This window comes from Oryctolagus cuniculus, chromosome 3 (genome assembly GCF_964237555.1).
Source record: "Oryctolagus cuniculus chromosome 3, mOryCun1.1, whole genome shotgun sequence".
NCBI lineage: Eukaryota > Metazoa > Chordata > Mammalia > Lagomorpha > Leporidae > Oryctolagus > Oryctolagus cuniculus.
The window spans coordinates 76364360-76375177 of NC_091434.1; the positions used below are offsets into that span (position 1 = coordinate 76364360).

At 37.0% G+C, this 10818-nt stretch overlaps 1 protein-coding gene across 5 annotated transcripts in view; it reads left to right on the forward strand.

The window, feature by feature from the left end:
• SCN3A (sodium voltage-gated channel alpha subunit 3) overlaps window positions 1-7177 on the forward strand; it is a 117696-nt gene extending 110519 nt beyond the window's left edge. For all 5 annotated transcript variants that reach the window (XM_070070740.1, XM_051848557.2, XM_051848559.2 and 2 more), the window contains 2 exons: window positions 2804-3074; window positions 3955-7177. In XM_070070740.1, coding sequence (XP_069926841.1) covers window positions 2804-3074; window positions 3955-5150 — 1467 coding nt within the window. In that variant the 3' untranslated portion in view covers window positions 5151-7177. The remainder of the gene's footprint in view (window positions 1-2803; window positions 3075-3954) is intronic.
• Window positions 7178-10818: the final 3641 nt, after the last annotated feature.

Consider the following 10818-nt stretch of genomic DNA (forward strand, 5'->3'; position numbering starts at 1 on the left):
TTATGGCATCAGTAATCTCCCTATGCACCAGTCATGAGTTTCCAAGGCTATGGAAGCCCCTTGAGTTCTCCAAATCTTATCTTGTTTAGACAAGGTCATAGTCAAAGTGGAGGTTCTCTCTTCCCTTCAGAGAAAGGTACCTCCTTCTTTGAAGACCTGTTCTTTCCACTGGGATCTCACTCACAGAGATCTTTCATTTAGTTGTTTTTTTTTTTTTTTTTCTTGCCAGAGTGTCTTGGCTTTCCATGCCTGAAATACTCTCATGGCCTTTTCAGCCAGATCGGAATGCCTTTAGGGCTGATTCTGAGGCCAGAGTGCTGTTTAGGACATCCGCCATTCTATGAGTCTGCTGAGTATCTCGCTTCCCATGTTGGATCACTCTCCCCTTTATTTATTCTGTCGGTTAGTATTAGCAGGTACTAGACTTGTTTATGCGATCCCTTTGACTCTTAGTCCTTTCATTATGATCAATTGTGAACTGAAATTGATCACTCGGACTAGTGAGATGGCATTGGTACATGCCACCTTGATGGGATTAAATTGGAGTCCCCTGGTATGTTTCTAACTCTACCATTTGGGGCAAGTCAGCTTGAGCATGTCCCAAATTGTACATCTCTTCCCTCTCTTATTCCCACTCTTATGTTTAACAGGGATCACATTTCAGTTAAGTTTCAACACTTAAGAATAACTGTGTATTAATTACAGAATTAAACCAGTCATATTAAGTAGAACAGACAAAAAAAAAAAACTACTAAGAGGGATAATGTATTAAGTTGTTCATTAACAGTCAGGGCTATGCTGATCAAGTCACCGTTTCTCATAGCGTCGATTTCACTTCAACAGGTTTCCTTTTTGGTGTTCAGTCAGTTGTCACCAATGAGGGAGAACATATGGTATTTGTCCCTTTGGGACTGGCTTATTTCACTCAGCATGATGTGTTCCAGATTCCTCCATTTTGTTGCAAATGACTGGATTTCATTGTTTCTTACTGCGGTATAGTATTCTAAAGAGTACATATCCCATAATTTCTTTATCCAGTCTACCGTTGATGGGCATTTATGTTGGTTCCAGGTCTTGGCTATTTTGAATTGTGCTGCAATTCACATTTTTAACTGTTATTTAATGAATATAAATTTCCAAAGTGCAGAATATGGATTACAATGGCTTCCCCCCCATAACGTCCCTCCAACCCGCAACCCTCCCCTTATCCACTCCCTCTCCCATTCAATTCACATCAACATTCATTTTCTGTTCTCGTTATATACAGAAGATCAGTTTAGCATACATTAAGTAAAGATTTCAACAGTTTGCTCCCACACAAAAACATAAAGTGAAAAATACTGTTTGAGTACTAGTTATAGCATTAAATCTCAATGTACAGCACACTAAGGACACAGATCCTACATGAGGAGTAAGTGCACAGTGACTCCTGTTGTTGACTTAACAAATTGACACTCTTGTTTATGGCATCAGTAATCACCCTAGGCTCTTGTCATGAGCTGCCAAGGCTATGGAAGCCCCCTGAGTTCACTGACTCTGATCATATTTAGACAAGGCCATGGTCAAAGTGGAAGTTCTCTCCTCCCTTCAGAGAATGGTACCTCCTTCTTTGATGACCCATTCTTTCCACTGGGATCTCACTCGTGGAGATATTTCATTTAGGTTTTTTTTTCCCCCCCCCCAGAGTATCTTGGCTTTCCATGCCTGAAATACTCTCATGGGCATTTCAGCCGGATCCGCATGCCTTAAGGGTTGATTATGAGGCCAGAGTGCTGTTAGGACATTTGCCATTCTATGGGTCTGCTGAGTATCTCGCTTCCCATGTTGGATCATTCTCTCCCTTTTTGATTCTATCAGCTAGTATTTGCAGACACTAGTCTTGTTTATGTGATCCCTTTGGTTCTTAGTCCTATCATTATGATCAATTGTGAACAGAAATTGATCACTGGGACTAGTGAGATGGCATTGGTACATGCCACCTTGATGGGATTGAATTGGAATCCCCTGGTATGTTTCTAACTCCACCGTTTGAGGCAAGTCAGCTTGAGCATGTCCTGAATTGCACATCTCTTCCCTCTTTTATTCCCACTCTTACATTTAACAGCGAACACTTTTCAGTTAAGTTTCAGCACTTAAGAAGAATTGTGTATTGATTACAGTATTCAACCAAAAGTATTAAGTAGAACAAACAAAAAAACTACTAAGAGGGATAACATATTAAGCTGCTCATCAACAGTCAGAGTGAGGGCTGATCAAGTCACCGTTTCATAGTGTTCATTTCACTTTAACAGGTTTCCTTTTTGGTGCTCAGTTAGTTGTCACCTATCAAGGAGAACAAGTGGTATTTGTCCCTTTGGGATTGGCTTATTTCACTCAACATAATGTTTTCCAAATTCCTAACAGGGATCACTTTTCAGTTAAAATTTAAACACCTAAGAACAATTGAGTGTTAATTACAGAGTTCAACCAATGGTACTAGAACAAAAAAAAAATACTAAAATGGATAAAGTATTACATTGTACATCAACCATCAGGACTCAACTTTGGTTTCCCATGAAATGTAAATAAACCAAATATGATTTGTTCTTGTCATGATTTTTCTTCTATTAGTGCTTTTTTAATGTGAAGAGATGGAGTACACAAAATTGGGTAAGGTAATGTGAGAAAAGTGCACACTTACTGGTCACACATAGAAGGATTTTTACTGAAATTTTACTGGATTATTCTACACACAAACACACACACACATTCATTCACACAGACCAAATACATATGTACCTTTATCTCTTTTCTCTACTTCTAGAACAAACTCCAGGGAATGGTCTTTGATTTTGTAACCAGACAAGTCTTTGATATCAGCATCATGATCCTCATCTGTCTCAATATGGTCACCATGATGGTGGAAACTGATGACCAGAGCAAATATATGACCCTAGTTTTGTCCCGGATCAACCTCGTTTTCATTGTCCTCTTTACTGGAGAATTTGTACTGAAACTTGTCTCCCTCAGATACTACTACTTCACCATAGGCTGGAACATCTTTGATTTTGTGGTTGTGATTCTTTCCATTGTAGGTAAGAATGCTTTAATCACAGACAGATGCACTTGTAGGCAGATGAATCCTCAGAGGTCTGTCACCTGTTGAAAATGGATATTAGAGATGAGAACAATTCTGTGTGCTCACTTAAAGTTCAACAGTAACATATTTAAATAAAACTATGAAATGTAGGCTTATTTACAAAGTGAACTAATTAGAAACTAGGTAAGAAATACTGGACTTGAGGAATGAATGAAGATGATAGGAAACAAAACTCATCAGATACCCCCTAGTGATAAACAAAGGCACAGGCTGAGGAATGAGGCAGATAGCTTTAAAAATCATTTTTATCAGATAAAACTAATACTGTAAGAAGCACTGAAGAGGAGCTGATCACAGAGGAACCGTGCTTAGAAGAGTTAACACAATGTGATGACATCTGAGATAAGTCTCAAAAGAAGCATTAAGATTTAATAGCAGAGAAGAGGAGATAGGATATTATGGAATTTCAGATTGAGAAACTTCAGCATTGTCTTCATATCAAGTATTTTCCATTTTCCTCTAACTGCAAGATGCTATTATTCAAAATAGAAAGCATTATATTCAAATATTTCAGAAATCAACTTTATTTGTAGTTGGAAGTATTTCATGTATGAAAATAAGTATTCATAGTAATTAGGTGTATATAATATTAAATTACATGCTGCCATCTGAGATTACAGTAGATTTTATGAAAATCCATGTAACTTTGTGACATTATAGAGTCATTAAATACAATGTTATATTTAATTGCTAATATTAGAAGATAAATCCAAATATTTCCAAATTTTTGCTTTGATAGCCTATCTGTTGTTTTCAGAGACCATGCAAAGTGTAAGATACTCACTGCTTTAACTGTGTTCTGTATTTTTCTACAGGTATGTTTCTTGCTGAGCTGATAGAAAAATATTTTGTGTCCCCTACCCTGTTCCGTGTGATCCGCCTCGCCAGGATTGGCCGAATCCTTCGTCTGATCAAAGGAGCAAAGGGGATCCGCACATTGCTCTTTGCTTTGATGATGTCCCTTCCTGCATTGTTTAACATCGGCCTCCTGCTCTTCCTGGTCATGTTCATCTACGCCATTTTTGGGATGTCTAACTTTGCCTATGTTAAAAAGGAAGCTGGAATTGATGACATGTTCAACTTTGAGACCTTTGGCAACAGCATGATCTGCCTGTTCCAGATTACCACCTCTGCTGGGTGGGATGGATTGCTAGCACCTATTCTCAATAGTGCACCACCCGACTGTGACCCCGATACAATTCATCCTGGAAGCTCAGTTAAGGGAGACTGCGGGAATCCATCTGTTGGGATTTTCTTTTTCGTCAGTTACATCATCATATCCTTCCTGGTGGTAGTGAACATGTACATCGCTGTCATCCTGGAGAACTTCAGTGTTGCTACGGAGGAAAGTGCAGAGCCCCTGAGCGAGGATGACTTCGAGATGTTCTACGAGGTTTGGGAGAAGTTCGACCCCGATGCAACCCAGTTCATAGAGTTCTCCAAGCTCTCTGATTTTGCCGCTGCCCTGGACCCACCTCTTCTCATAGCAAAACCAAACAAAGTACAGCTTATTGCCATGGACCTGCCCATGGTCAGTGGTGACCGGATCCACTGCCTTGACATTTTGTTTGCTTTCACAAAGCGTGTTCTGGGTGAGAGTGGAGAGATGGATGCTCTTAGAATACAGATGGAGGACCGGTTCATGGCATCAAACCCCTCCAAAGTCTCTTATGAGCCCATTACCACCACTTTGAAGCGCAAACAAGAGGAGGTATCTGCTGCTATCATTCAGCGTAATTACAGATGCTATCTCTTAAAGCAAAGGTTAAAGAAGATATCAAGTAAATATGACAAAGAGGCAATCAAAGGGAGGATTGACTTACCCATAAAGGAAGACATGATTATTGACAAATTAAATGGGAACTCCACCCCAGAAAAAACAGATGGGAGTTCCTCTACCACCTCTCCTCCTTCTTATGATAGTGTCACAAAACCAGACAAAGAAAAGTTTGAGAAAGACAAAACAGAAAAAGAAAGCAAAGGAAAAGAGGTTAGAGAAAATCAAAAGTAAAAAGAAACTAAAAATTCTCTTTGTGACCAATTGTTTACAGCCTATGAAGGTAAAGTGTATGTGTCAACTGGGCCCTCACAGGAGGTCCATGCCAAACTGACTGTTTTAACAAATACTCAAGGTCAGTGCCTATACGAAACAGTGGCCTCTCTGTCACCGCGACTCTGTGCAGCAGGGTATCAACATTGATAAGAGGCTGCTGTTTTCATTACCAGCTGACACTGCTGAGGAGAACCCAATGGCTACCTAGACTATAGGGATAGTTGTGCAAAGTGATCATTGTAACTACACCAAACACCTTTAGTACAGTACTTGCATCTACTCTATTTTTAACTTCCATATCTGCCATATTTTTACAGAATATGTTTTAGTGGATTTCCCTGGTTCCTGATTCATAGTTTATTCATAATACTATGTCACTATTTTTGTAAATGAGGTTTACGTTGAGGAAAAAGTATATAAGAGCCCTACTCCACAAGTCTCAAATAATGACAGAAATGTTTTGCCTGAAAAACTAAATTCTTACTCAAAACCAGAAAAATAAAAAAAAACTACCAACAGTTTCAAGTACTTCCATTTTCTAGACAGCTTTAATTTTAAAAGTGTTTTAGTCTGTTTTGTTTGTTTATATCGGAACAGTTATGTGCCTGTAAAGTCTCCTCTAATATTTAAAGGATTATTTTTATGCAAAGTATTCTGTTTCAGCAAGTGCAAATGTTATTCTAAGTTCCAGAGCTCTATATTTAATTTTGGTTAAATGATTTCCAAAAAATGTAATCTATTAAACCTGTTCTAGAAAAGTATATCTAAAGTGTTGCTTTAGAAAAGTTGTTCCACTTTGTGCTGCAGTATTGCTTTGCCATCTTCTGCTCTCAGCAAAGCTGACAGTTTATGTCAATTAAATTCCCTCTGTTGTGTAAATAGTTATTTTCCCCTGTGGTGCATGTTTGGGCAAATATATATATATACACATATATATAGCCTGATAAACGACTTCTATTAAATCAAATATGTACCACAGTGTATGTGTCTTTTGCGAACTTTCAACAGGAATGTATCCTGTACCATTCATTAAACATAAAGAGTTTAAAAGCTATCACTAATGCATGTCAATATTGCCTATGCTGCTCTATTTTACTCAATCCGTTTCTCACAAGTCTTGGTTAGAAGTCACAGCTTGGTGGTAAAATGACTTCAACTAGCTGTCTGTCTGTATGTCAAGCAGAATAGTTTGAAGTTACTTAAAAATACCTTTACTTTTGCATTTTTAACTCGACTTGAGTGTCACATGGTGTCTCTCTTGATTACAAGGAAACACACTACACACTGCCTATTGTCAAAACCTATACGTCATATCTTGCTCCAAACACGTCCAATGCTTGTTTAAATATAAATAATGTAAAAATATTATGAATTTTATTTGTCAGCATTTTGTACATAAGAAAATTATTTTCAGGTTGATGACATGGCAATTTATTTTACTTTATGCTTTTGCTTTTTACTTTTAATCACAATTCAAAACTTTTGCATCCATAAGAATTTTCAATGGATAATTTCCTAAAATAAAAGTTAGGCAATGGGTTTTGTGGATTTCTTTGTTATAATATATTTTCTACCATTCCAATAGGAGATACATTGGTCAAAAACTCAAATCTAGATCATTTTCTACCAATTATAGTTGTCTCAATATAACCCTTTATTCATGGAACTTTGTTTTTTTAACAACTTTTGTAGTATTTCTGTATGCAGACTAGTCTTATTTTTTTAATTCCTGCGCCACAAAAGCTATTACAGATATAACACGGACTATGTCCTTTTTAGCCACGAATAAAGTGGCAAAGTTGTGCAATTACCTAATGATATAAATTTTTGTTTTTTGCACAAACCAAAAGTTTAATGTTAATTCCTTTTACAAAACTATTTACTGTAGTGTACTGATGAACTGCATGCAGGGAATTGCTATTATTAAAAAGAATGGTGAGCTACGTCATTATTGAGCCAAAAGAATAAATACTTCATTTTTTACTGTATTCCATTTCTTGGCCTCTGTTTTTATTGTTGCTATTGGCAGTTTAATACATAATATTTTAATATATACATATATATTTATGACTGTACTTGACCTGACATTTGGATTCATGAAAGTTCACATGAATTTTATAGCAACCTACTGCATGATCCACCAAGCAGAACTACAGAATAATGGTATATTAAAAGCAGTTTTTGTGAACTTTCATGTGCGCAAAAGGTCAAGCCTGTATAAAACAACTTTCAGGTTTGTAACAGTGGTAGGTACCTATAATTACTGTCAATTCCAATTAATTCCTTTGGCTATTATCTAATCTCAATGTAATTGGTGACATCATCTAATTTATTGATAGCTAACAAATTGTATATTATTTTTCTTAAATTCACTCTATGAACTCTTAATTATACATAAATTATATACATAATCCCACACATAAATTTATTTATTATAAATATACAATTAATATAAATATATATAATTTATAGATAAATTATTAATGATAGTTATTGAAATTTAAGATTAATTTTATTTTAAGAGTCCCTTGGATATATGCCAGGTCAAAACAAAACCTTTATTCTAAATGAAAAACTCCTAATTGTAGTGCATATTTTAAAATAGAACTTGGATTTAAATATGAATATGAATTTTAAAAGATAATTTGGATCTAAATTACATAACATGGCTAATTGGAATTCACTCACTTCTTTTTTTGCTCAAATCAATTTAAAGATCCCACTGATACTTTCAGAATTGCTTTGGAAAATCCTTGGGCTTTTAAGGAATCCCATTATACAATCATTAGCCAACCAATCCACTAATTGATATGTATTAATCCATTAATTGGTATGCATTATCTCTAAATGATCATCTTCCAAAATAGTCATTAGAGTATTTAGCTGAATAGACAGGATGCTTTTCAAAATATAACTATATAGCTAAAAGATAGTCTGAAAATACTGTTCAGAATAGAGAGTTGGTTATGTAATTTGAAAGATTATTAAAATAACTACTTCCAAAGAAAAAAAAGTTTCTATTATTAGACTACTGATAGAGTTCTGCTTTAAAAAAAAATGATAGAATCAATCAAGTTGACCGAAGAAAAAATATTGTGAAATTAATGAATCTAAAATTCTCCAACAAATGAAAGCAAGTGCATTTTTTTTGTAAAGAAAAGCCATTTGGGAGAAATAAAATGAATATTCTGGATTTCAAATATTTTATCCAAAAGATAATAGCTAAACACGCGTTTTATTAATTTTCAAATAGCTAGGATATGATAAAATAACATAAAAGCTATGTTTTTGCATGTCTAATAACTCAGTTATAAGAAAGGTCATGTTCAAGCCGGCGCCGTGGCTCAATAGGCTAATCCTCCACCTTGCGGCGCCGGCACACCGGGTTCTAGTCCCGGTTGGGGCGCCGGATTCTGTCCCGGTTGCCCCTCTTCCAGGCCAGCTCTCTGCTGTGGCCCGGGAGTACAGTGGAGGATGGCCCAGGTGCTTGGGCCCTGCACCCCATGGGAGACCAGGAAAAGCACCTGGATCCTGGCTCCTGCCATCGGATCAGCGCGGTGCGCCGGCTGCAGTGGCGGCCATTGGAGGGTGAACCAACGGCAAAGGAAGACCTTTCCCTCTCTGTCTCTCTCTCTCACTGTCCACTCTTCCTGTCAAAAATTAAAAAAAAAAAAAAGAAAAAAAAAAAAAGAAAGGTCATGTTCAACATTTTTGAACCAGAAAAACAATAATACAAAGAAATTGGCCCAAAGTTTTGATATTTGCTTTTCAGTTTCAGGTTTGGCATGCAGTTATCTGTTAATTCAGGGACATAAAAGATTGGCCCTGAAATTCCTCCTCTATTATTTGCAGATGTTAAAATAGAGGTGGAGGGGTTTTATTTAGTATACCTTTATTTCCAAAATGTTATGTTGAAAATCAAATTGCCTAAAACTGAGTAATTTCCTCTCCATGAGGAATGCTTAATGAGAAATACACATATCAATAATATACCTTTAAAAACATTGCTCAGATAATATTAAATAGAAATACAACATTTTTCTGAACTTTAGTCCAATTAAAAAAAAAAACCCTCCAAGTTTTTATAATGCATTTGAAGGATGATTTAAATAATTGAAAAGATGACTATTATCTCTTCTTTACAATGATACAGATATCTAAAAGACAATGTCTAATATATTATAAAATATATTAAGGTCAATAATTCACTAGTAATTCTTAAAATTGTTTCAAATCACAAGTATACTTCATCATTAATATTATTTTCCACAACACTTCAAGAAGTTAGTCTTAAATCATGTATTCCCTGGCTGGCACCGCGGCTCACTAGGCTAATCCTCCGCCTTGCGGCGCCGGCACCCGGGTTCTAGTCCCACTCGGGGTGCCAGATTCTGTCTCGGTTGCCCCTCTTCCAGGCCAGCTCTCTGCTGTGGCCAGGGAGTGCAGTGGAGGATGGTCCAAGTACTTGGGCTCTGCACCCCATGGGAGCCCAGGATAAGTACCTGGCTCCTGCTGTCGGATCAGCGTGGTGCGCCGGCTGCAGCGCGCCAGCCACGGCGGCCATTGGAGGGTGAACCAATGGCAAAGGAAGACCTTTCTCTCTGTCTCTTTCTCAATGTCCACTCTGCCTGTCAAAAAAAAAAAAAAAAAAAAATCTTATATTCCCTGGAGTACAGTTTCTAATACAAAAAATAAAAATATACTCTTAAAATAACACCTAGAGCATTACACTCTGCTACAGATTAAAGAATTAATGTTTTGATGCATTCGACCTTGTGTTATTACTGATATGTATGGGGCCTTTCGTTTTTGCTATTTATCATCTTGCCTCTTTACAGAATCTTTCTGCCCTCCAGGATTCTGCTGTTTGACATAGTAATGTACAAGTATGAAAGCTCCCAAACCTGCCAGCCTCTCATGATTTCCCTTCATATTATGTAATCAGAAATACTTTGCATAATTTGCATCACATAAAACCGACGTTATTTTCTCTTATCACCACTTCACAACTCAAGCCTTCACACTCAAGTCACATAGTCCAGTCACATAATCGCCAATTACACAGTATTTTGACATCCCTCCTTTCGCATGCAGTATTTGTGTCTGGGATATTGTTCTCTCTCTCTTTTACCTGGCAAACAATTGCTCATCTTTCAAAAACTGACTCCAATGTCATCACCTCTCAGGATGCTTCCCTAGATCTCTCCAGATATAAAACATCCCTTCTCACTGTTACTGATATGCATATATGGTGCTGTTATCATACTGTTACAATAAACCCCTTTATTCACTTATCTCTTCTAGTTGTAGTACATCCAAGATGTGGACATTAGTTCTCTTTATCCTCTTTCCTTTATCAGCAATGACTAGAAGATAATATGACTGTCAGTATTCAAATATACTGCTATTAGAATTAATTCTTTTTTAAAAAAGATTTATTTTATTTATTTGAAAGACAGAGTTACAGAGAGAGAGGCAGAGAGAGAGAGGTCTTCCATCCGCTGGTTTACTCCCCAGATGGCCGCAACGGCCAGAACTGCGCCGATCTGAAGCCAGGAGCTTCTTCCGAGTCTCCCACACAGGTGCAGGGGCCCAAAGACTTGGCCATCTTCTACTGCTTTCCCAG